We start from the raw sequence: 25,367 nt of genomic DNA, 5'->3' as shown, positions 1-25,367 counted from the left end.
ATCAGTAATTAGAATAATTAGTTAATCGTCTGTCAGAGCATAAACATACATGTAAATGTGTGTGTAATTTACTTTTAATACTGAAGGACATTTAATATCAGATACTTTAAGACTTTTATTTGAGTATTATTCATAAAAGTGACATTCCCTTCAACCAAAGTAATAAACAAGATCTCTGCACTGACTTCTGGGTAATTTTAACAACACTGGTCATTAAAACCTGAGTTAACAGCCCAAGGTAGCCACAATTGTTCTTACAGTATTTGTATTTGTATGATTTGTGGAGTAGAAGTACTTCAGTCCTCTCGTCCAGCAGTAATAATCAGAGGCAGGAGTTTTATAATTAATCTTTTATTTTTTTAATATGAAAGAACAAAAGTCACTAAAAATCTGTACAATCTGTAAAAAACAACACATTTCAAATAAAAAACAAGAAGATATGTATCTAAATATTGTTCACTGAAGTCGTCTGTGCTGTACAAATGTCGACATCTCCTGAAAAAGGCTTTGGGTCGTCCGTCTGCTGCTCCGCTCCGTCAGGACTCTGTAACGCTGCCTCGGACCGCTCCGTCACCCCGCTGTGACATCACAGATCCACTTCCTGTCCCGCTCCTCTTCTTCTTCTTCTTCTTCAGCCCGTCACGGACCAACATGCCCGACAACTTCACGCCACTTCACTAGTCTGGTGCTCCACGCTCACAGCTGCTGAAACACACACACACACACACACAGCTGATATAAGACCCGCTGGGCCGAGGACGGGCAGAACTCTCTGCTGATTCATACCTTTTCAAAACCTTTTACTTCTTCTTCCCGCCCATGGTCAGGTTCTCACTCTTCTTCTTCTGCACCTGGAGGAACATGAGGCACGTGTCATCAGCGACAGTCGCCCGGAGGCATCAAGGACAAACTAACAGCCTCCACACACTCAGAGAAATCCTCCAACCTCGTTCATGGCGTCATCGATCTGTTTGAGCTCCTCGTATCGGTCTCTCGACTCTCTGAGTGGCTGCACCATCGCCTCCTCGATCTGTGGGAACAGCTGACACACACACACACACACACACACACACACACACACACACACACACACACACACGTTAACTTCTACAAAATTCAACGCATTGCATTGTGGGACAGGTGATCAAATAAAAAGCACCGTTCCCTTTCTCTGATCTGAACACTGATTTACTTTATTATCTTTTAGCAGCTTTTTACTGTTTATTTGATTTAAAAAAAAAAAAAATTATAATCACTTTATGTGCAGTCTTTCATAATAACATTTCATCTTTCATCTTTTATTCTTTAAATAACTTTATTTTATTACTGACTTGGTGCGTTTGTCTCAAAATTACTTTAAATGAATATATTAAAACAATGAAATACATTAATAATTGTATACTTAAACATATGAATTTTACATATATAATTTAATAAACATAACATAAAGGAATTAATAAATAAATAATTATTTAATTGAATGCTTGTCACCATAATAAATGTAATGTAATGTATGTATGTATGAATGTTTTGATCCTATTTATATTATACTATATTATATATTATAATACATGTAGCTGTTTCACACTTTATATGTGGAAGATGGCAACTGCCAAAATAAAAAAATGGCACTAAAAATATTAAAAACTTAAAAATGGGCATGAATGAACATATTTTTATATTTATTAATTTACTCATTTTGAAATGTATGTATTTATCTATTTATTTATGTGGATTTTGTCTTATTTATTTCCACAAGTTTGACACAAGACGGAGAATCAGACGGACGTGAACACTGAACTCTTCCTCCATCTGTCAGAAGCTGATCTGACGATGTGAGTTCACATCTCGACAACATATTGAAGAAAGATCGTGTCTTTTCAACGTGTCCTCCATCCTCTCGTCCCGCTCGCTCACCTTCATCACGGTCTCAAACATCGGGATGAGGACGAACTTGATGAAGCCGATCTGAGCCGTCGGCTTGGTGACCTTTTCTCTGTCCATGAACGGAGCCACAGGAAGTCCTTCAGCCTTCTCCCTGTCGCTCTGAGCACCACACACACCAATCAATCAATCAATCAATCAATCAATCAATCAATCAATCAATCAATCAATCAATCAACAGTAGTGATTTTTATCGGCAGGAGGACGAAGTTTTCTTTTAGCTAATCATGAAGTTTTGCTCTCAGCTGTTGTGCTCTGAACTGAAACTACAGAAACTACAAACATGTTCAGTCTGACCGAAGCTTTCTGTGTTTATTCTGGTTTTTATCATTAGTTATATTAATATTATCATAACCTTTGTTTCTTAGTGTGGAAGTGTCCTCCAGGCTCTCTGGGCAACAAGCAGGTTACAGTGTGTCTTTAATTTCTGCTGTGTTACAGTCAAATCTGTCCCCCTCCTGCTCTTACACCAATGCAGAGGTTCCTCGAGGAAACACTTCATGAAGACTTTTCTGTAACTCCCTTGTTTTAAATTAAGTTTTTGTGTAAGTACGGTTGTGTTCTCTTTGAGAGACGGGCAGCAAACAGCCGTCACTCATCTCGATCTCTCGGCTGTGTTTAAGGTGTCGATGCCTTCTGGAGGATTTTAATTCAGATATCAGACACATTATGTGTCTCACAGCCCGGAGCGCAGCGACAGCGGACGCAGTTTTGGATTAACGAGCGACTCTGTTCATGAGGAATAATCACCAAACACCAAGTTGGTTTTTAAACTTTTGGGATTAAAAACTGGATTTCTCTTCACTCTCACCTGCTGTAACAAACTATCTGCCTGCTGAACAGAGGAGAAATCTGTCAAGTGTTTGTTTAGCTGCTTAACGACTTTACAGAGCAGATGTGGAGAGGAGAAGATGCTGGAGGACGACAGAACGAACAGAATATCTGGTGAAGCTGGTTGTTGTTTTTAGGAGATAATCTTGTTAGCTTTAACCAGCCTGGTCGCTCACAGTTCCAGCTCTCTGCCAATTTTTTGCAACCTGTGCCATTCAGTGTGAAGTCAGACGCTGTCAAGATGGTGACAGCCGGTACCTCAGACTCCTCTGGGTCACTGTGGCTCCGTCCACTATCTTATACAGGATTTTACATGAACACACAGATACACAGAAACTCAGTGTTTAGTGACCTAAATGGTTTCTTGCATTTGGACGAGAATCCAAAAATTTAAGCAGCTTTTCAAGATCTTATACGATGATCAGGCCCCAGCAACACTCTGCACAGAACAACTCGACTCGTGAGCAGAGAAATGAGTTTCTGTGTGACAGTCAGAGGATCAGACTGACCTGGTGTGTGTCATCACTAAAGGGCGTCGTCACACCTGATTGGCTGTGAGGGAAACGACTGAAGCTGCTCTGAATCACTGGTCAGGAGTCAGTCTGCTCACCTGAACAACAGGTGACCTGAATCTAACCCAATCAGTCCAGATCCAGACGGAGTTCTACACAGTGCTGCAGCACTTTATACTATTCTCACTGTTTCTGTACTTTATTATTATTATATATTTGTTTTTGCAGCTGTAACATTAGCAAATATCCTCGCTGTGTGACTAATAAACTAAACTAACTAAATAATGATCCTATCTCGTCCCTCAGCTACAGATTCCCCTAAAAGACTAAAAGATTTTTTTGTTTTAATTTGTTGCAGTTTTTTGGTCCAAATTTGAAAGTTTCTGAGGCTTTTTACGCTTAAAAACAAAAAAGAAATCACCTAAAAGAACAGAGGAAGATTCAAGAAGAGCAACAGAGGAGGGATCCTGTTACAGGACGGATTGTTTGTACAGAATAAACCAAATACACAAAATAATGCATCACTTTTATCTACGATACTTGAATAATAAATGACTAAAAACACAGTGTGTTTATGTGGAAGTTTGTATTAACTGAGGTCAGATTGTTGAATCAGACTGAAACTGAGTGACAGATAGACGTAATTAAAATATAAATGTTGAGTGAACTGCAGTCACAGTCTGGACTCCAGATCTGAACTGTCAACAGAGATAAACACAGTGAAAAGTGAACATTGAGTATTTTGGACCGACCTGCATGAAGTACTCCTCCAGCAGGCAGTCGACCCACGGCTCCGCCACCTCCATCGGTCGCACCTCGTTGGAGATGTCGCAGCACTTGATGAGCACCATCTTCAGCTGCAGGGGTCAGAGGTCAGAGGTCAGAGGTCAGAGGTCAGGGTAACTTTGCATTTTTCCTCTTATTTATTTCTACAGACTTATTTATTTTATCTTGTATCTTTTTTTAAAAGCATTTATAAAGAATTTCTTTCTGTATTTATTCCCACTGATTGTTTATGTTTGTTTTTGATTATTTTGTCTTATTTATGTTAATGAGGGGGCCGTCCTTCACTCAAAGCCAATCAGATGTCACTTTGCTTCACTGCACAAAGGAAACATGAAGTGGTTGTTACATAACTTAAAGGAACATCAGATCATAAACAGACGAGGATCTGAGCTCTTCCTCCTCCTCTCAGTTAACTTCCTGTTCATAAGTGACGATCGGACAGTTTCCTCACACAGGTGACGTGTTCCTCGTCCGTGTAGTCGAAGCTGTCCACTTTCTGTTTGAAGGAGTCGAGGATCTCGCCGTGGCGAGCCATGTCCGTGGCCAGGATCAGCGTGATGGTTCCCTGTCGAATCTGTTTGAAGGCCTCGGGGTCGAAGTTGGAGAAGATGTTGCAGTCGGGCTGAGAGAAGATCTGGAAGGCCACGGCACAGTGATGGTTCTCCAGAGGAGAGATGTCGTTGTAACGAACCGCCAGCTCGGTTCTGGCGTTGATCTGATACCTGAGAGAGAGAGAGAGAAGGATGAGAAGGACGCAAAGACAACACGACAAAGACGAGACGAGAAGAGGACGAGGAGGAAAGAGGAGGAGAAGGCGAGTGAGACAACAGAGAGACGGAGCACAGGGAGGAGAGGGAGGAGATGAAGGGAGAGAGGATGGAGGAAGAGGAGAGAAGACAAAGGAAACGAGGATGGAAGAGAGAGGACGAGGAGGGATGTCGTACGTGTTGTTGAATCCGGGGTGATCGAGGTCGTGACACACAGCAGCTGTCATGAGAATCAAAATGTCGACCTGAGTGAACTTCTCCTGCAAAACACAAACACATGTTTATATCAGTGAGTCCATCAAAACATCATCAGTCAGTCGTCCTGTGACTGATACACCAGAGAAGAAGAACAACTTCAAGTTTGTTTATTAGGATAAAACTCCTTAAGATGAACAGGTACATCCAACAAGAGAAGAAGAAGAAAAAAAAGAAGAAGACAAAGAGAGGAAGAAGAAGAAAAACGTAAAGTGGAGAAAGAAGAAGAAATTCCTTTTCTTTTTTTCTCTCCTCCTCCTCCTCCTCCTCTTCTCTATCTGTTCTGGTTGTGTGTCTCTTCATCCCTCATTGATAACACTGATTGATTGAACAGTATAACAGCATTATGTTATTGACCTCATCGCTCTCTCAGCAGAATCTCATATCCACAAATCTTAAATGTTATTAAAGCGGCTGCAGGATGAAAACTCCCGTCAGCGTCCTGGAGCTCCTCTGGGTTTCCTGACCGGGTCTGATGTGTTTCTGATCTATAAGCTGACTATTAAATGTCACGACATTTAAACGTTTCAACATGATGACCTTTCAGAGTCGTGTTAACAGAACTGGATCAATGTACAGGCCTGCAGAGTGTGTGTCTGCCTGGAACCTGTGATCAGGTGTGTCGAGGTGTTTACCTGCAGGCTGCACAGGCAGATCATGCTGTACATCATCTGAGTGACACAGAAACAGTGACGGAAGTTGTGGAAGGGATTGTTCTTGTAGTTGTCGTGAATACAAAGCTGCAGAGAGAGAAAGACAGCCGGCGTGAGTTCACATGGAGGAGCGTCAGAGCCGGCGGGGAGAGATGAGAGGAGGGAGGTTTCTGTTGCATCAGGAAATATAGAAATGTTGTGATAAAGATTCAACGTGCAGGATAAAGTCGACATTTGATGATTAACGTCGACCTCTTGAGACGACGTGTGAGCGCCTGAACAAAACACTTCCTCCTTCCTCTCATTCGTTTCCTCGCCCTGCTGTAAACGTGTCACATCGGACTGCAGATGAAACGATCGACAGGTTGGAAGCTCGTCTCGTTGATCGGCGCTCTCACCAGCCATCTCTTGAGTGTGATGGGGTTGATGTTGAAGTCCTTGACCAGGCCGAGGTCGTGATACATGTGTTCCAGACAGCTCAACATCTGGAGGAACAAACGAGCACAGATCAGACTGAGAGACGGAGACACCACTTCTTCTTCTTCTTCTTTGGTTTTACAGACTCCCTCCATGTTACTGTTCCAACTTACTTATCTTTTTTGAATTCAAATGAATGAAATGATGACGTTTTTGTTAAACATTTTGTCTGTAACAGCAGTGTATTGTTCTGAGCGCTGAGCGTGAGAATGCTGATGGACAGGAGCTGAAAGATCGATCTGTGTTTGATTATTACTGCCTGTCTTGTGTGAGTGAGAGCACAGAGCAACAGTAAACAATGTCTGTCCCACACAGAGAAAACACAAACTGATGGCGTCGAGTTGCATTGTGGGTAATGTAGGCAGAAGAATGTTGTGATCTGTTCTGATCCGTTCATCAGGAGTCCAATATAATCAGTGAATGATTATTTCAACCTTATCGTGTGCAACTGTGTATGTCGAGCCAAAATGGCCGCCATCAGTCAGTTTAGTGCAGGTAACTTCAGGCAGCTGATACTCAGAGACACGTTTATTGATTTCCTACTTCAATCAAAGACTTCTGATTATCGCTTAATGACATAATATTGAACAAAGAGGAAATTATTGATAGCACATCAGTGATTAGCGAGGTCGTCATCAGTTGATTAATCAGTAATCATTAACAGCTACGACCCAGATGGTGACGATCAGAGCCAGAGACTAACGAGACATGAATCACAGGATTAATAATCAGGTCAGAGTCTCACCTCGTTGGGCTCCCACTGCCAAGCATCGAATGTGGGCAATCTAAGAGCTTCTACTGTCTCCTTAGACAGGTGGTACTACACACACACACACACACACACACACACACACACACACAGGGGGAGGAGAGAGGGGAGTCGTGGGTGAGACGGGTTCAGTTCAGTCTTACCTCGTTGGCCTCCCACAGCCAGACGTCGAAGGCGGGCTTTTTGAGGGCGTCTATGGTGTGTTGTGACAGCATGTACTGCAGGCAACAGAGCTCAGTTAACCCTGCTCACCTGCACCACCTGGCTCTGGGCTACACACACCTATACACACACCTATACACACACCTGCACCTCTCTACACACACCTGCACCTCTCTACACACACCTGCACCTCTCTACACACACCTGCACCTCTCTACACACACCTATGTTAACGTTCATGCAGACTAACTGATGTCATCCGAGCTGTTTGTCTACATTTTCAAAAATCTGTACGTCCTGCAAGAATCTGTGAAAATGAAGTTTTGTGTGTTCGGGTCAAAATAAAGAGTAAAATAAAGATATGAAATAATGTTTTAAACGACCGGTTCAGGGAGGGAAGATGTTCTGAGAGAAAAGAATTCACTAGAAAAAAACATTTTACAAGATTTATATATTTACATTAATATCATTCTTTTGGTCAAGATTTGGGATCTGAGTTTTTTTCCTCATAAATTTTACATTTGTTATTAAAATGTTTTCATTTCAGGGATTCTCTGTTTTGTTTTTCTCGTATATATGGATTTCTGTTTCATGGATCTAACTTTTATCTAAATCTTTTTCTCACAAATATGTTGTTTTTTTAAAATCTTATTTCATTTCTTTAACTTTAAATTTAATTTATAATCTCAAACATCCCTTTTTTTTAGTTTTTTGATAAGACGACTTGATAATCTCAGATATTACTGGAGGTTTTTCCTCATAGATTTGCTTTCTTTTCTTTTATATTCAAAAAATAATTTTCTTGTAAATTTGTGATTTTTTTCTCATAAAATAATAACTTTATGATCTCAGATATTATCAAAGTTAGCAAGTCTCACAAATTCTTAATTTTCTCCTTTCAAATGTATGATTTAATAATCCCAGAGATTATCCAAATGTGTTTATCTTTGTTGCTGAGTTTTTCTCAGACCAGCTCTCCTCCCTCGGCTCTGTAATAATTTGTCGTACGTTTCTCACTACAGACAGAAGTTGGTTGTAAGTGTTTATCAGCTCGGCTGTCTGCAGGTGAGTGTGCTTCACAACACCTCCACTGTGTTTACAGACCGTCAGACGTATTAATGATCACATCTGGCTGTTTGACTTAACGTCCAAGCACAGTGGAGACACCTGTGTGACATCATCAGACTCACCTGTCCGACAGAAACAGAGCGCGAGCGTGGATTCTTACCTTCGGGTACGAGGGAACGTCTCTGCGAGGAGTCAGCTTCTTATTGTCCTCCAGGAAGTTACTGAAAGGTAAATAAATACAGCTTTAATCTACGAGGATACATATTAAATTAAACATATAAATATTATAATTTGTTCATAAATTTGTATTTTTCTCATAAATGTACAACTGTATAATCTTTAATCTCAGAGAATATCTGAGTTTTTTTCTCATAATTTGTGATTTTTGACTTTTTTAAAAGGTTTAGGATTTGATAATCTCGATTTTAATCTCAGAGACGGCCCCGCCCCTTTCCTCTTTCAGCCAATCACATGCCTCCTGACTCTCTCAAGCAAGATCAACAACTGTGAGCAGAATTAGCCAGTTAGCCGCTGTTAGCATAGAAACAACTACAGTGCCAGAGTGAATCTGGCCTGTGACATCGGGCAGACTCAGTGTGTGTCGCTGTCACCTGTTGTTTCTGGACGCCATCTCCTCGCGGAGCTTCTTGATGTCGTTGCGGCATTTCTCGATCTCCACCACCTTCATCCCCTCCACTGCAGACACACACACAACTCATCAACACCTGTCAGAGGCAACACTGTCATGGCAGACAAACTTTGAGAAGCACTGGTTTGAATGGACGAGGAGAGACTGAAGCGGGAGGTGGAGACGGGGGTCGCTGGGTGGAGGAGGTGGACGCCGGTCGGCTGTGTGTCGTCTGATTGGTCGACTCAGCTGCTGTCAGAATTTGGTCTCGCTCATCCGTCCTCCTCGTCCTCCTGAAACTGAGAAAAGGTCGCCCCCGACAACACTCCAGCTCCCACTGAAAACAGGTGACCATGGCGACCAAAGTGATGAGAGGATGGAGATCTGTGTGGGCGACATAGCGGTTGCCGTAGCGACCAGGTATCCAGGCAATTGGCATGCTTGTGTGAAGTGTCTGTGCGTCAGACCTCAAACTACTACATACAGTGAACCTGCTGCAGCAGGCGAGGAGCGAAACACTCACATCAGTGTTCAACAAGTGGAGATAATCCAGTTTAGATCCACAACATCTAATCTGGATTATAGTTACTGGAAATATATCTTCTAACATCATAATCTAAAGTCAGTGTGTTGTTCTTCTGGTCATGACACGGATGTTTATTCTAACACTAAGAACAACGACTGCTTCATATTCCCACAGCAGGAAATCATCGTTGTGCTGCTTTTAAATCAGATGTCACCAAAAACTATTATTTCAACACTTTGTGCTGTTAGTTTATTCAAGGCTAAAGATTTACAATAGAGCGCTGAAGCCCCGCCCCTTCCTGTTTCCATCATGTGACTTTATTTGGTAAAACCTAGTGACAGATAAAGTATTGATCCGGTCTGATCGGTGTCATGAATCTCACACGTGATGTTTGTCAGTTTGCTGTCAAACCTCATGTAGTTTTGTGTTTTGTGCATCGTCACCAGAACCAACATGGAGCCAACCGGGTCAGAAAAGGTTCCGAACAAGAGGAACGTCACAATAAATCTGCTCATACTGACGACTGCCGGTCTGTGAGAGGAGAGCTGGTTCTGGTTCAGTTCTGTGAGCTGCTGAAACATCATGTGTGTGATTCATGACAGTTTAAACAGGATCAATACTTTATGTCTCTCTACATTCAGTAACATACAAAGGTTTGATCAATAAGGTCCACGACGGGAACAGGAAGGAGGCAGAACGACATCGTTTTATTCAAAAAACTGTACGGAGCAAATGAATGAACCAGAGAAGACACATCAGTACAAAATGTCACTCTCATGTCACAGTCGAGCACATTTTTGTCCCTTTAAGGTTTTAAAAACGTTTCTAATGATCAAGAATCAATAAAAAGTGATTGTTCCAGTCGAGCAGCTCTGTCACAACCTGCTGATCCGTTCACCTTCAGCTTTCACTGCCAACGAAAAAGCTGCCTACAATAGAGTCGGGGAAATCGCCATGGTGACCGAGGCAAACTTGGGTCGTGTTGTCATGGCGACCGAAAGGGTCAGTGCACGAGGGGGCTATTATGAAACATGGAGATACACACACACACACACACACACACACACACACGTAGTGAGAGAGGTAAACACAGAGCTGCAACACAAACGACACAATCTGATGTTTGTTAACACACAGCACAAACACACACATAGAAACACCACACACACACACACACACACGTAGAAACACACACACACACACACACACACACACACACACACACACACACGTAGAAACACCTACACACACACACACACACACACACACGTAGAAACACCTACACACACACACACACACACGTAGAAACACCTACACACACACACGTAGAAACACCTACACACACACACACACACGTAGAAACACCTACACACACACATCACATGTGCGTGGGCCGTTCCATCACACCATGCAACACACCTACACACAGTGAGCTGTCACAGGAAGCACCAGCGGTTTGTCACAATCCCCCAACAGACGGTCGACTAACGAGGTTCTTCACATGTTCGTTCAGCTTCCTGTCGGATCGTCTACAGACGCCATGACACGCGAGCCCGTTCAGACCGGACGGAAACCTGCCTCTGAGTGACGCTTCAGATCTCGCCTCCCCTCCTCTACATTCAAATAAACTCCTCCATCACTGAGACGAACAGACACAATGTTTTTTACAACAGGAGAGAAAGAACAACATGTAAAATACTTGCTGAATTTGCAAGAAGGCCCAAATAATTAAGAACTGATCGGAGACGCTGTGTCACAGAGTTTATAAAGTTTCTCCAAACTCAACAACTCACTAAACTGAGCGATTTTTGAAGGGAGTCTGGTGACTTTCTCTAACACGTAATCTATATTGTTACTGTTATAGTAATGTTTAAAATGGTTAAATCAGTTGAAACAGCTGCTAAATGACTAAAAGACACATTTTAGACAAACCAGACTTTTAACAAGGATAGAAAAAGATTAATGAATTGCACTGAATGCCGAATTTACAAGAGGGCTCAACTAACTGAGATTGTCAGAGACGATGGTCCTCAAATTTTTAATCACTCAAAAACTCGCAAAATCATGCGTTTCATTAAGGGAGTCTGGGGATATCATGGTTCCTCGCTCAGTGGTTGAGCCTGACCTTTATCTTTAATCACGGCCTATCAGGAAGGATGTAACGATTGCATAAACGATGGCTGATTAAATGTTCCTGTGCGTAAACAGCTGAGAACACTGAGACCTATATTTTATACAAGAAACAACGGTTTTATTGATCGTACTTTATAGCTGCCATTAATGTCGACACAGCTGCAGGTCACTGAGGGCCAACATGCCTTCAGACGGATCAGCGGCGCGGTGAGCTCGGCAGCCTCGGAGGAACTTCCTCCTCGCAGTTAATAAAACTGAAGCTGATAAGGGTCAGCTGAGGAGGAGAGGGCGGCGGATCGTGACCTCGGCACGATGTTGTATAAGAGTGAAGATGACGACGACACATTCCTCTCTGTACAGTAACAGCTGGAGGTCATCGGCGCCTGCAGGTGGGTGAGCAGACCACATCACCTGTGCAGCTGTGATCTAATCAGCCTGATTGACTGCGACAGCACGCTCTGAAGGCATGCAGCGCTCTCTGATCTGCCTCTGACGGACACTAATCAGTTACCAGATCCTAATAAAAGAGCTCTTCTGACGGTTTAATGAGTGAACAGTAAATACTTACGCTCAACTCTTTTCTCCAACATGGCGAGACGGTTGGTGACCTCGGTCTTCAGCTCGTTGATCTTGAACGCCCTGCGGACACAAAGGAAGAGACAAGTTCATAAAGACTGCAGCGACAATAAACCGTCTTAAATATCTCCCACACGCGGCTGTTTACACCTCAAAGCGACACGGTTCAGCATCGAGCACTCGATCGACTCCCTGACGATGCAGCATGTGTCACATTTTGTCTTTAAGGTATGACTTCATTTAATCAGTCATTTAAAAGAGACTGCCTCTCTATCAGCTCCCATTCATAAATGTTTTGTTCTTGTATATTTAATTCATGACAGTATAATCGGAGAAGCAGACAGGCTGGTACAAACTGACACTTTTTACATGGAAACAAACTATTTCATGTTCTGCATTCGATGCCGAATTTACAAGAGGCCATAAATGATGAAGTATTTGTCAGAGATCGTGTTTCACAGAGTTAATAAAGTTGCTCCTGACGCAACAACAGCACAAATGTAGAGTTTTTCCAAGGGAGTCTGGAGACTTTCTCCAAGAAGCAGCCTTTAATGGTTTCTGTAAACTCTGTTTGTAAACTTTGACGTCTTCTTTCATATTTCTAAACCAGAGGGAGCAGATCAGTCAGTGTTTCTCATTCTGACTCCGTTATTTTTTATATCTATCTAATTTCTGTGCTTTCCTGCACAAATAACAACAGACACAAGGTAAAAAATAAACATCAGCATCCGCCCAGAATTTCATCTTCGGTGCAGTTTGGACGTTTTATTTTTTCCTTGGAAATAAACAAGTTGTTAAACACGACACACAGCAGCTTGTTGTATTTGTATCTTATGTATATGATATAAATCTATTTATCAAAACCAAACTACTCAAACTATTCTATAATATTCATACAACTGGGTCAACAGATCATCCCTGAACCGCTCGATCTGCAAACATACAAACTAAAATCCAACAGAACTGCAGCGAATACGACATTCATTCATTAATAACTTATTTTAGGTCATTCATGATGAAAACATTCGTAGAGTAAAATGACCGTAAAGACAAACAATCCGTTGTTCTCTGGTCGTTAATGATAATCTGTCATAGTAGATTATGTAATTACTCTAATCAGCTGCTGACACTTCACTTAATCAGAGCGTGTTATACGACTTCATATCTCATTATTCATGCGTCGGTCTAATCATTCAGTCTGATGTCCTGCTGCTTTGTTCCCGTTGGACTCCTGCCCTGTATGTCCTCCACACATCTGATATTATGCACCACTGCACCAGTTCACCCAGTTTATCTCCCAGTATACGATGACTTGGAATAAAAAAATACTCCCACAGTCGTCTAAAACACTTCAGAAAATCAGCTGCAAAAATGAGAAAATCGAGGATCGTAAAGCTAAAAAAAGAAGGTTGTTTTTCAGCAGACGAGGAGAAACTCACAGGAATTAACGAGCTGATTGCAAAAGGAGCAAAAGTAAAAGACAGCACAGATGCTAAGGAAATGATTTACAGTAATTAACAGACAGAAATGAGACGATATGCAGGTTAAATCTTATCTCGTCAGCAGCTAACGAGTGAGGAACAAACAGTCGGCTGCCTTACCTTGAAAACTGCTCCGCCACTTGCGTCAGTACATTCTGAAAGAGTTCCTCTTTATCTGCAGAGAGAGCAGGCGGGGGGTGTGTTACATATACAGTACACACACACACATACACACACACACACACACACACACACACACACTGTCAACAGACTGTACACACACACACACACACGGCTGCAGAAGTGTGCACTGTAAACAGCTTGAATCCACTGAAAGCGATTTTTTTCATTATAAACACAAAAGCAACCAGAAGTGCATCAACACACACACTTAAACACACACTCACACACACACACACACACACACACACAGACCTGTATACACACAGAGGTTATGTAAGCCAATCAGAGCGTCAGATGGCCAAAGCAACAGATGGCAGGAGAGCGAGAAAAGAGGAGATAAATAACGCGAGCCCCCGTCCCTCCGCTCTCTGCGACGGATCGTCTGGATCTGAACCGGCTGACAGCTTGACGTGTTAACGAGACTCTGCTGACTGCATGGGAACACAAACAGAGCGCCGCCATTGGCTGAGAGCTCCCCTGTTGTGGGCAAAGTTCAGCGCCGTGGGCCAATAAACTCACAGCCATACGAGAAATTGTAAAGAGAGAGAGAGAGAAAAAAAAAAGGAAGATATCGAGTTTTGTACATTGTGTTGCTCACATTCCATCTGTGGCCGGAGGTCAGAGGTCACGGCAGACTCTGTGATTAATTAAGCTGCTTCAGCTGGAGTGACGAAGACGAATGGATCGTCAGTGACACTCACATCTCTAAGAACTCACATGCATTTTACTGCACGTGCATCCAAGTTTAACTTAAAGAGGTTCGATTAAAAGACTGAATGCTTTAATCACGCTGGCACCATATGTATCGTAACGTAGTGACATCATCATGTACAACGTGATTGAAACATCTTATATTCCTGCTGCATAAAGAGCGAATCCTCTTGTTTTTATAGTTTTCATTTTTAGATCGAGTAAAGGACGGATCACAAAAAATAAGTGGAAATTTGAGTCTCAATCCCAGCTTGTCCAACATCCTTCGCTTTGACCTACAATCCAAAAGTGTAATGTTTTGACGAGATGGAAACCGGTCAAATACACCAATAATATGCACAGTGGATGAGTCGTCTTCCTGCTTCTGTCCCCTCCTTGTTTTCTTGTTTTCTCTGTCACTGACGTTATCTGCTTCCTCCAGCGTTCCCAGATCAGTTTCCAGGACTTTTCCAATGACGTTCTCGCTGGTACGACAGACAGGGAGCGAACTGATACACTAATATGATCCTTAATTATTACCCCAGTGCCTTTCTCTGGTGAATTAAAGTGTATTATCCAACATCAATAACTGAATAGCTTGAACACCAGTAACCACGAGCTGCTTGAAGTTTTGCTTTCATCAGGAGCAAAAAGAAAAAATAAGACGAGTCTCTTAAAATGAACAACTCACTGGTTTCCTTTTAAGATAAAGTAATAAAATGCTGTGATGTATTGTGAAGGTGGGGGAGTTTTAACTAATGTTTCAACAACACAAGATCTTCCAGGACATTCTGCTTTTTCTCTCATTTCCATGTGTTTTCCAGGTCGGTGGGAACGCTGACGCCGTGTTCTAGATTTTCTGTTGCTGTAACAGCAGGTGAGCCGCGTGCTCGTTGTGCAGCCAATCAAAACCAACATACGTCACAACAACAGGTGCTCTCAAAGTGCTACGAAACAACAGCCTGCGTAGAACTCGTGTCATACGTGCGATATGAACTCTCGGTCCGTCTCTGTCACTGACTTGTTGTGGAGCTTCCACTTCTGTGATGTCAAGTCTCCATAAAACAGTTATATGGTCGGATGAGGCGCTCGTGAGATCAGGACAGTTTTTTATAGATGTTTACCAAGTTCTGTGTGTGAGAGAGTGTCTGCAGACCATGAGAGAGAGAGTGTGACAGTCGATTTCCCTTTGCCGTATATTTGTAAGAATGTCTGTTTTGCTGGTTGTAGCTGGTTGTGAATTTAAAATAGATTCACTTTAACCTGCAACGACAGCAGGAACAAACTTTTAGGCCGAACTTGTCGGTGAAAAGTTGCTCCTTTGATCATCCGACAATCAACATCATTTATCTGCAGTCGTGTTCGTGTCACCTGATGAATCTGATGTAACATGGAAAACATCTGCTAGCCTCACAATCCCAAATCATCCCACACAAACTCTCTAAGCTTTTCTGTGCACTCTGCGTTTACACAGAATCTTGTGGGTCAACGCAGCCAAACTATTGGTACTTCTTGTTGTTTCTGTGTTTTGTGCCCCCCAACGCTGTTTAAATAACAACCAACCAAACCACATGACTGAAGGAACATTTTGGTATTTCAGTTTCTGTGTGTTTGTGTGTGTTTGTGTTTGTTTGTGTGTGTGTAGTCCCTGAAACTCACCTGCGAGCTGTCCTCCAGTCATTGGCACCACTCTGTACGGTGACCTTCAACACACACACACAAAACACAGACACACACACAACAGGTTAGCTGTGAGAGTCCTCTGAACACACACGCTGTCTTTTCCTCCCACTTACTTATACCAGAGGGAAGACACACACACACACACACACACACACACACACACACACACACACACACACACACACACTCACACACACACACACACACACACTCTGTCTTTACAACAAAGATTAGCGACACTCAGATGATGTTTGTCAAATACAAGGTTTCAGATTTTACCCTCAGATAAGATAACAAACGTGCACACACACACACACACACACACACACACACACACACACACACACACACACACACACACACACCTATTTAAGTGTCCTCTCCAATCAGTGCGTATGTGTGTCAGTGCATGTGTGTGAAGTGTCGTGTCTAACGAGACCGGGTCAGTACTCGTCATTTATGATCCTCCAGCTTTAAAGTGCCGTCGGGTCTCAGATCTCATGTTTTTAGCGACCCTGGGAGAAATCCTTCCTGTTTGTTCTGGTCGAGGTGGAAAACGACGCTGGAGCGCTGGAGCGTCACCGAACAGCAGCTTTGGATCTTTCCAGCTGAATAATGAAACTGGACGTGACATCTCTGGATGTTACAGCATGAGAGAAGATTTCAGTGGACAAACATTCGACCTGAAGCTTCAGATCTTCATGCAGCAGATAACACTCATCTAAACATGAACAATAAGTGACTTGTGATAAATGTACGACCTCATTCAAAATCTCATGGAGGAGGAATACATACTGGAACACTCTTAAGGCCTCTGACACAACAGGCTGTCGGTCAGCGTCTGCGATGTGTCCGGCACCGTTGGCACTGGCTGGAGATTGTTGGTGGCTTTTTGTTTGTTCGTTGATAACGATAACTTAAAGCACCAGTTTGAAAGGTTTTGCATAAAAGCAGACAAACATTTTAAAGGTCAGAGAAAGAGAGAAATCCCCCAGACTCCCTTATGAAATCACTCATGCTTCAGTGTTGTTCAGGTGGTTTAAGATGTGGATTTAACTAATTCAGTTTTCCAAAGTGTGTCTCTGTGGCGCAATCGGCCAGCGCGCTCGGCTGTTAACCGAGAGGATGGTGGTTCGAGCCCACCCAGGGACGAGAAGTCTTTTTTTCTGTACAAACACACTGTCAGGCAGCTATTGTTCAAAGACCCAGTGCTATGATGTTCTTTGACTTTGTAGGGAACTGTAGCTTTTGCTCTCCAGAGCCCTGAAAGGTTTTTCCACCACTGGATGCCAGTGTACAGCTGAAGGGTCTGCCTGCTGAGTCGAGATCTGGAAAAGCCCTGACCAAATAACGAAGCATCTATTGCCAAACATGTTTGATTTGATTTGGTGTGATTTCATGCTTCATGTAAGACTCTGTGAGAGGACTGAACGTGAGGGCGCCGTGGCTTAGTTGGTCAAAGTGCCTGTCTAGGTTAGCAGAGGAATAAAACCTCTATTATCTGATGTGTATTCAGTGTGACTTCAAGCAAAAGAAAGCCGATCAAGAAAGTCCTCTGAAAAAACATGGAAATGAAAAACAGAGACATGATTGATAAGAAAACAAACTGACTTTTTGTGTTTTTGTCTTGGAAAGAACAATGAATGGTGTTTTTTCTTTGACAGGTAGTTTGTTGGCACTCTACTAGACTGTGGGATCATTCCAGTTAGAGGAGATTCTTTGATGACATCAATAGAACATGTTGTCTGATCATAGCAGAACCGATTTCAGAAGAAGACGAGCCACGATCAATCGAGTGCATCAACCAGGATGTGTCTCTGTGGCGCAATCGGCCAGCGCGCTCGGCTGTTAACCGAGAGGATGGTGGTTCGAGCCCACCCAGGGACGAGGACTCTTTGTTCCTGTACAAACACACTGCCAGGCAACTATCTGAACTTAGTTGTTGGTCTTGAAGTTAAGCAGGACTCTTGTCCAAAGACCAAGTGCTATGATATCCCTTGGCTTTACAGGGAATTTCACCTTTTGCTCTCCAGAGCCCTGAAAGGCTTTTCCCCCACTGGATGCCAGTGTACAGCTGAAGGTCTGTCTGCTGAGTCGAGATCTGGAAAAACTGCTCTGATCAAAAAGCTCATCTATCATCTATCGCCAAACTCATTTGTGTTGATTTAGTGTGATTTCATGCTTCATGTAAGACTCTGTGAGAGGACTGAACGTGAGGGCGCCGTGGCTTAGTTGGTCAAAGTGCCTGTCTAGTAAACAGGAGATCCTGGGTTCAAATCCCAGCGGTGCCTTGCTTGGCTTTTTTTCAAAGAGGTTAGCAGAGGAATAAAACCTCTATAATCTGACGGGCATTCAATGTGACTTGACAAAGACGAGCCACGATCTGTCGAGTGTGTTACCCAAAGTGTGTTACCCAGAGTGTGTCTCTGTGGCGCAATCGGCCAGCACGCTCGGCTGTTAACCGAGAGGATGGTGGTTCGAGCCCACCCAGGGACGAGGACTCTTTGTTCCTGTACAAACACACTGTCAGGCAACTATCTGAACTCAGTTGTCAAGCAGGACTCTTGTCCAAAGACCCAGAGCCATGATGTTCCTTTACTTCACAGGGAATTTCGGCTCTTGCTCTCCAGAGCCCTGAAAGGCTTTTCCAACACTGGATGCCAGTGTACAGCTGAAGGTCTGTCTGCTGAGTCGAGATCTGGACAAACTGCTCTGAGCGACAGGTGCAGGACCTCAAGAGTAATGGCGCCGTGGCTTAGTTGGTCAAAGTGCCTGTCTTGTAAACAGGAGATCCTGGGTTCAAATCCCAGCGGTGCCTTCCTTACCCATTATATTTCCTGTTCAACAGGGCACCCACAAGATGCCAGTGTACAGCTGAAGGGTCTGCCTGCTGAGTCGAGATCTGGAAAAGCCCTGACCAAATAACGAAGCATCTATTGCCAAACATGTTTGATTTGATTTGGTGTGATTTCATGCTTCATGTAAGACTCTGTGAGAGGACTGAACGTGAGGGCGCCGTGGCTTAGTTGGTCAAAGTGCCTGTCTAGTAAACAGGAGATCCTGGGTTCAAATCCCAGCGGTGCCTTCTGTGGCTTTTTTCAAAGAGGTTAGCAGAGGAATAAAACCTCTATTATCTGATGTGTATTCAGTGTGACTTCAAGCAAAAGAAAGCCGATCAAGAAAGTCCTCTGAAAAAACATGGAAATGAAAAACAGAGACATGATTGATAAGAAAACAAACTGACTTTTTGTGTTTTTGTCTTGGAAAGAACAATGAATGGTGTTTTTTCTTTGACAGGTAGTTTGTTGGCACTCTACTAGACTGTGGGATCATTCCAGTTAGAGGAGATTCTTTGATGACATCAATAGTACATGTTGTCTGATCATAGCAGAACCGATTTCAGAAGAAGACGAGCCACGATCAATCGAGTGCATCAACCAGAATGTGTCTCTGTGGCGCAATCGGCCAGCGCGCTCGGCTGTTAACCGAGAGGATGGTGGTTCGAGCCCACCCAGGGACGAGGACTCTTTGTTCCTGTACAAACACACTGTCAGGCAACTATCTGAACTTAGTTGTTGGTCTTGAAGTTAAGCAGGACTCTTGTCCAAAGACCAAGTGCTATGATGTCCCTTGGCTTTACAGGGAATTTCACCTTTTGCTCTCCAGAGCCCTGAAAGGCTTTTCCCCCACTGGATGCCAGTGTACAGCTGAAGGTCTGTCTGCTGAGTCGAGATCTGGAAAAACTGCTCTGATCAAAAAGCTCATCTATCATCTATCGCCAAACTCATTTGTGTTGATTTAGTGTGATTTCATGCTTCATGTAAGACTCTGTGAGAGGACTGAACGTGAGGGCGCCGTGGCTTAGTTGGTCAAAGTGCCTGTCTAGTAAACAGGAGATCCTGGGTTCAAATCCCAGCGGTGCCTTCTGTGGCTTTTTTTCAAAGAGGTTAGCAGAGGAATAAAACCTCTATTATCTGATGTGTATTCAGTGTGACTTCAAGCAAAAGAAAGCCGATCAAGAAAGTCCTCTGAAAAAACATGGAAATGGAAAACAGAGACATGATTGATAAGAAAACAAACTGACTTTTTGTGTTTTTGTCTTGGAAAGAACAATGAATGGTGTTTTTTCTTTGACAGGTAGTTTGTTGGCACTCTACTAGACTGTGGGATCATTCCAGTTAGAGGAGATTCTTTGATGACATCAGTAGAACATGTTGTCTGATCATAGCAGAACCGATTTCAGAAGAAGACGAGCCACGATCAATCGAGTGCATCAACCACAATGTGTCTCTGTGGCGCAATCGGCCAGCGCGCTCGGCTGTTAACCGAGAGGATGGTGGTTCGAGCCCACCCAGGGACGAGGACTCTTTATTTCTGTACAAACACACTGTCAGGAAACTATCTGAACTTAGTTGTAAAGCAGGACTCTTGTCCAAAGACCCAGAGCCATGATGTCTCTTGACTTCACAGGGAATTTCACCTTTTGCTCTCCAGAGCCCTGAAAGGTTTTTCCCCCACTGGATGCCAGTGTACAGCTGAAGGTCTGTCTGCTGAGTCGAGATCTGGAAAAACTGCTCCGAGCACAATGTGCAAAACTTCAAGAGTAATGGTGCTGTGGCTTAGTTGGTCAAAGCGCCTGTCTTGTAAACAGGAGATCCTGGGTTCAAATCCCAGCGGTGCCTTCCTTACCCATTATATTTCCTGTTCAACAGGGCACCCACCACTACGTTGGCTCTGTTGTGCTTTTTCTTTCTAACCCTGACCAAATAACGAAGCATCTCTCACCAAACTCGTTTGTTTTGATTTGGTGTGATTTCATGCTTCATGTAAGACTCTGTGAGAGGACTGAACGTGAGGGCGCCGTGGCTTAGTTGGTCAAAGTGCCTGTCTAGTAAACAGGAGATCCTGGGTTCAAATCCCGGTGGTGCCTTGCTTGGCTTTTTTCAAAGAGGTTAGCAGAGGACTAAAACCTCTATTATCTGACGGGCATTCAATGTGACTTTGTGCAAAATGCAACCTTGACAAAGACGAGCCACGATCTGTCGAGTGTGTTACCCAAAAAGTGTCTCTGTGGCGCAATCGGCCAGCGCGCTCGGCTGTTAACCGAGAGGATGGTGGTTCGAGCCCACCCAGGGACGAGAGTTCTTTATTCCTATCCAAACCCACTGTCAGGGAACTATCTGAACTCAGTTGTCAAGCAGGGCTCTCGTCCAAAGACCCAGTGCTATGATGTTCCTTTACTTCACAGCAAAACGCAGTCCTCTGGAAGAACACGGAAATGGAAAAGAAAACAGAGACATGTTTGATAAGAAAACAAATTGCTCATTTGTGTCTTTGTCTCGTGTCAGTGCATAAGACTTGGCCTGAGGATGCCGCTTGTTCGAGCATACATGGATGATCTTACAACACGTACTACGACCAAGACTTGTACCGTAAGGTTGTTGAGAAAGCTTCAAGAGAACATTGAGCTGGCCCGTATGAAGGTCAAACCAAGCAAGTCCAGAAGCATTTCCATCGTCAAGGGGAAGCTGTCAGACCAGTGCTTCTACACTGGGAATGAGGCTATTACAACTGTCTCCAAAAAGCCCATGAGGGGCCCGGGTCGGTGGTATTAGTGGACTGGAGAACATCGACAGAACTGCACTTCCTGGCATGTTGAAGCTCTGGTGCATGCAGTATAGACTACTCCCATGCCACTTACCCTTTATGAAGTGCCACTCTCTAAGGTGGAAAAACTGAAGAGACTAATCAGCTTGTATGCAAGGAAGTGGCTAGGTCTTCCCAGGTACCTCAGCAGTATAGGGCTCTATGGCAAAGGAGTTTTAGAGCTACCCATTTCCAGTCTCTCAGAGGAGTACAAGTGTGCCAAAGTCAGACTGGAGATGATGGTATGGGATTCCAGAGATCCATTTGTAGCCCAAGCTGCCCCCAGACTGACCACTGGGAGGAAATGGGCCCCATTTTAGCATCTAGGGTAACGGCAGCACTCAAGCACAGCGGTATTGTGGGCCAAGTGCAGCAAGGAAGGAGCAGTCTTGACCTCGGGGCACGTACATCGGCCTGGAACAAGGCTTCTGTTTACCAGAGATGCAAGCTTGTGGCGGATGAGATACAACAGCAAGAGAAGGCAACAACGTGTGCCAAAGTGGTCGCTCAGGCCAAGCAAGGACAATGGGTGAACTGGGAGGGAGTGGAGAAGAGGAAGTCTCCTGGAAAGAACTGTGGGAGATGGAGACATTCAGGGCAAGCTTTATCATCAAGACTGCCTATGATGTCCTTCCATCCCCCTAAAATCTCAACCAGTGGTACGGAGAAGATCGCACATGCCACCTCTGCCAGAACCTAGCAACACTCAAACACATCTTGGTGGGCTGCAAGACCAGTCTCACTCAAGGTGAAAGAAAATGGGAGTCAGTGGCTGTGGATGCGAAGAAAGGCCATCACCTGGGCCCTCAAGTGAGCAGATGGCATCTAGTGCATCAACCAGAATGTGTCTCTGTGGCGCAATCGGCCAGCGCGCTCGGCTGTTAACTGAGAGGATGGTGGTTCGAGCCCACCCAGGGACGAGGACTCTTTGCTCCTATCCGAACAAACTGCCAGGCAACTATTGAACTTAGTTGTTGGTCTTGAAGTCAAGCAGGACTCTTGTCCAAAGACCAAGTGCTATGATGTCCCTTGGCTTTACAGGGAATTCCACCTTTTGCTCTCCAGAGCCCTGAAAGGTTTTTCCCCCACTGGATGCCAGTGTACAGCTGAAGGTCTGTCTGCTGAGTCGAGATCTGGAAAAACTGCTCTGATCAAAAAGCTCATCTATCATCTATCGCCAAACTCATTTGTGTTGATTTAGTGTGCTTTCATGCTTCATGTAAGACTCTGTGAGAGGACTGAACGTGAGGGCGCCGTGGCTTAGTTGGTCAAAGTGCCTGTCTAGTAAACAGGAGATCCTGGGTTCAAATCCCAGCGGTGCCTTGCTTGGCTTTTTTTCAAAGAGGTTAGCAGAGGAATAAAACCTCTATTATCTGACGGGCATTCAATGTGACTTGACAAAGACGAGCCACGATCTGTCGAGTGTGTTACCCAGAGTGTGTCTCTGTGGCGCAATCGGCCAGCGCGCTCGGCTGTTAACCGAGAGGATGGTGGTTCGAGCCCACCCAGGGACGAGGACTCTTTGTTCCTGTACAAACACACTGTCAGGGAACTATCTGAACTTAGTTGTCAAGCAGGACTCTTGTCCGAAGACCCAGTGCTATGATGTTCCTTTACTTCACAGGGAATTTCGGCTCTTGCTCTCCAGAGCCCTGAAAGGCTTTTCCAACACTGGATGCCAGTGTACAGCTGAAGGTCTGTCTGCTGAGTCGAGATCTGGACAAACTGCTCTGAGCGACAGGTGCAGGACCTCAAGAGTAATGGTGCCGTGGCTTAGTTGGTCAAAGCGCCTGTCTTGTAAACAGGAGATCCTGGGTTCAAATCCCAGCGGTGCTTTCCTTACCCATTATATTTCCTGTTCAACAGGGCACCCACCACTACGTTGGCTCTGTTGTGCTTTTTCTTTCTAACCCTGACCAAATAACGAAGCATCTCTGACCAAATAACGAAGCATCTCTGACCAAATAACGAAGCATCTCTCACCAAACTCGTTTGTTTTGATAGGTGTGATTTCATGCTTCATGTAAGACTCTGTGAGAGGACTGAACGTGAGGGCGCCGTGGCTTAGTTGGTCAAAGTGCCTGTCTAGTAAACAGGAGATCCTGGGTTCAAATCCCAGCGGTGCCTTGCTTAGCTTTTTTCAAAGAGGTTAGCAGAGGAATAAAACCTCTATTATCTGATGTGCATTCAATGTGACTTTGTGCAAAATGCAACCTTGACAAAGACGTGCCACGATCTGTCGAGTGTGTTACCCAAAAAGTGTCTCTGTGGCGCAATCGGCCAGCGCGCTCGGCTGTTAACCGAGAGGATGGTGGTTCGAGCCCACCCAGGGACGAGAAGTCTTACTCCTGTCCGAACCCACTGCCAGGCAACTATTGAACTTAGTTGTTGGTCTTGAAGTCAAGCAGGACTCTTGTCCAGAGACCAAGTGCTATGATATCCCTTGGCTTTACAGGGATTTTCACCTTTTGCTCTCCAGAGCCCTGGAAGGTTTTTCCCCCACTGGATGCCAGTGTACAGCTGAAGGTCTGTCTGCTGAGTTGAGATCTGGAAAAACTGCTCTGATCAAAAATCTCATCTATCATCTATCGCCAAACTCATTTGTGTTGATTTGGTGTGATTTCATGCTTCATGTAAGACTCTGTAAGAGGACTGAACGTGAGGGCGCCGTGGCTTAGTTGGTCAAAGTGCCTGTCTAGTAAACAGGAGATCCTGGGTTCAAATCCCGGTGGTGCCTTGCTTGGCTTTTTTCAAAGAGGTTAGCAGAGGACTAAAACCTCTATTATCTGATGTGCATTCAATGCCACTTTGTGCAAAATGCAACCTTGACAAAGACGAGCCACGATCAATCGAGTACATCAACCAGAATGTGTCTCTGTGGCGCAATCGGCCAGCGCGCTCGGCTGTTAACCAAGAGGATGGTGGTTCGAGCCCACCCAGGGACGAGGACTCTTTATTTCTGTACAAACACACTGTCAGGAAACTATCTGAAGTTAGTTGTAAAGGGCTAGGGTTAGAGCTCTTGTTCAAAGTCCCACTGCCATGATTTTCCTTGGCTTTAGAGGGAATTTCACCTTTTGCTCTCCAGAGCCCTGAAAGGCTTTTCCCCCACTGGATGCCAGTGTCCAGCTGAAGGTCTGTCTGCTGAGTCGAGATCTGGAAAAACTGCTCCGAGCACAATGTGCAAAACCTCAAGAGTAATGGCGCTGTGGCTTAGTCGGTCAAAGCACCTGTCTTGTAAACAGGAGATCCTGGGTTCAAATCCCAGCGGTGCCTTTTTTACCTATTGCATTTCCTGTTCGACAGGAAACCCGCTCTATTGTGGCTCTATTGTGGCTCTATTGTGCTTTTTTTTTTTTTTTTCTAGCCCTGACCAATTAACGAAGCATCGATCGCCAAACACATTTGTTTTGATTTGGTATGATTTCATGCTTCATGTAAGACTCTGTTAGAGGACTGTGTAAAGTGATGTTAATACCTCCCGTGTAGACAAAACTGTTTCATAAAATTAATATAATGAGGAGTCATATTAATTTGCTTTAGAAGGAGAATAAATTCCTCTTGAAACATAAAACCTGGTTTTTATCTTTTCCTCTC

The 25,367-nt window shown here is 44.0% G+C and overlaps 1 protein-coding gene and 21 non-coding genes across 24 annotated transcripts in view; 21 read left to right on the top strand and 1 right to left on the bottom strand.

The window, feature by feature from the left end:
- Window positions 1–335: 335 nt before the first annotated feature.
- The window catches only part of pde9a (phosphodiesterase 9A), a 35,518-nt gene continuing 10,486 nt past the window's right edge, over window positions 336–25,367 (bottom strand). Inside the window, exons 4-18 of one of the 3 annotated variants that reach the window (XM_037109027.1) lie at window positions 16,101–16,144; window positions 13,689–13,743; window positions 12,080–12,150; window positions 8,836–8,920; window positions 8,385–8,445; window positions 7,138–7,212; window positions 6,147–6,233; window positions 5,731–5,835; window positions 5,018–5,100; window positions 4,525–4,795; window positions 4,040–4,144; window positions 1,918–2,046; window positions 947–1,042; window positions 787–851; window positions 336–702 (exon numbers count right to left, since the gene is read on the bottom strand). In XM_037109027.1, coding sequence (XP_036964922.1) covers window positions 801–851; window positions 947–1,042; window positions 1,918–2,046; window positions 4,040–4,144; window positions 4,525–4,795; window positions 5,018–5,100; window positions 5,731–5,835; window positions 6,147–6,233; window positions 7,138–7,212; window positions 8,385–8,445; window positions 8,836–8,920; window positions 12,080–12,150; window positions 13,689–13,743; window positions 16,101–16,144 — 1,318 coding nt within the window. In that variant the 3' untranslated portion in view covers window positions 336–702; window positions 787–800. Of the gene's footprint in view, window positions 706–786; window positions 852–946; window positions 1,043–1,917; window positions 2,047–4,039; window positions 4,145–4,524; window positions 4,796–5,017; window positions 5,101–5,730; window positions 5,836–6,146; window positions 6,234–6,970; window positions 7,046–7,137; window positions 7,213–8,384; window positions 8,446–8,835; window positions 8,921–12,079; window positions 12,151–13,688; window positions 13,744–16,100; window positions 16,145–25,367 lie in introns of all 3 variants that reach the window. The other 2 variants (XM_037109024.1, XM_037109025.1) reach the window with 2 other exon arrangements.
- Window positions 17,203–17,276, top strand: trnan-guu. The gene has a single exon. It is a non-coding gene; the product is annotated as a tRNA-Asn (tRNA).
- On the top strand, window positions 17,938–18,011 carry trnan-guu. Its single transcript has one exon. It is a non-coding gene; the product is annotated as a tRNA-Asn (tRNA).
- On the top strand, window positions 18,342–18,415 carry trnat-agu. Its single transcript has one exon. It is a non-coding gene; the product is annotated as a tRNA-Thr (tRNA).
- Window positions 18,547–18,620, top strand: trnan-guu. The gene has a single exon. It is a non-coding gene; the product is annotated as a tRNA-Asn (tRNA).
- On the top strand, window positions 18,869–18,942 carry trnat-ugu. Its single transcript has one exon. It is a non-coding gene; the product is annotated as a tRNA-Thr (tRNA).
- Window positions 19,136–19,209, top strand: trnat-agu. The gene has a single exon. It is a non-coding gene; the product is annotated as a tRNA-Thr (tRNA).
- Window positions 19,571–19,644, top strand: trnan-guu. The gene has a single exon. It is a non-coding gene; the product is annotated as a tRNA-Asn (tRNA).
- trnat-agu lies at window positions 19,975–20,048 on the top strand. Its single transcript has one exon. It is a non-coding gene; the product is annotated as a tRNA-Thr (tRNA).
- Window positions 20,411–20,484, top strand: trnan-guu. The gene has a single exon. It is a non-coding gene; the product is annotated as a tRNA-Asn (tRNA).
- trnat-ugu lies at window positions 20,733–20,806 on the top strand. The gene has a single exon. It is a non-coding gene; the product is annotated as a tRNA-Thr (tRNA).
- trnat-agu lies at window positions 20,981–21,054 on the top strand. Its single transcript has one exon. It is a non-coding gene; the product is annotated as a tRNA-Thr (tRNA).
- Window positions 21,189–21,262, top strand: trnan-guu. The gene has a single exon. It is a non-coding gene; the product is annotated as a tRNA-Asn (tRNA).
- On the top strand, window positions 22,617–22,690 carry trnan-guu. Its single transcript has one exon. It is a non-coding gene; the product is annotated as a tRNA-Asn (tRNA).
- On the top strand, window positions 23,020–23,093 carry trnat-agu. Its single transcript has one exon. It is a non-coding gene; the product is annotated as a tRNA-Thr (tRNA).
- On the top strand, window positions 23,211–23,284 carry trnan-guu. Its single transcript has one exon. It is a non-coding gene; the product is annotated as a tRNA-Asn (tRNA).
- Window positions 23,533–23,606, top strand: trnat-ugu. The gene has a single exon. It is a non-coding gene; the product is annotated as a tRNA-Thr (tRNA).
- trnat-agu lies at window positions 23,824–23,897 on the top strand. Its single transcript has one exon. It is a non-coding gene; the product is annotated as a tRNA-Thr (tRNA).
- Window positions 24,032–24,105, top strand: trnan-guu. The gene has a single exon. It is a non-coding gene; the product is annotated as a tRNA-Asn (tRNA).
- trnat-agu lies at window positions 24,434–24,507 on the top strand. The gene has a single exon. It is a non-coding gene; the product is annotated as a tRNA-Thr (tRNA).
- Window positions 24,642–24,715, top strand: trnan-guu. The gene has a single exon. It is a non-coding gene; the product is annotated as a tRNA-Asn (tRNA).
- On the top strand, window positions 24,973–25,046 carry trnat-ugu. The gene has a single exon. It is a non-coding gene; the product is annotated as a tRNA-Thr (tRNA).

The sequence above is a fragment of the Acanthopagrus latus genome, chromosome 9, assembly GCF_904848185.1.
Source record: "Acanthopagrus latus isolate v.2019 chromosome 9, fAcaLat1.1, whole genome shotgun sequence".
Lineage (NCBI taxonomy): Eukaryota > Metazoa > Chordata > Actinopteri > Spariformes > Sparidae > Acanthopagrus > Acanthopagrus latus.
The sequence above is the reverse complement of the archived record's forward strand: the minus strand, read 5'-3'. Positions and strand labels throughout refer to the sequence as shown.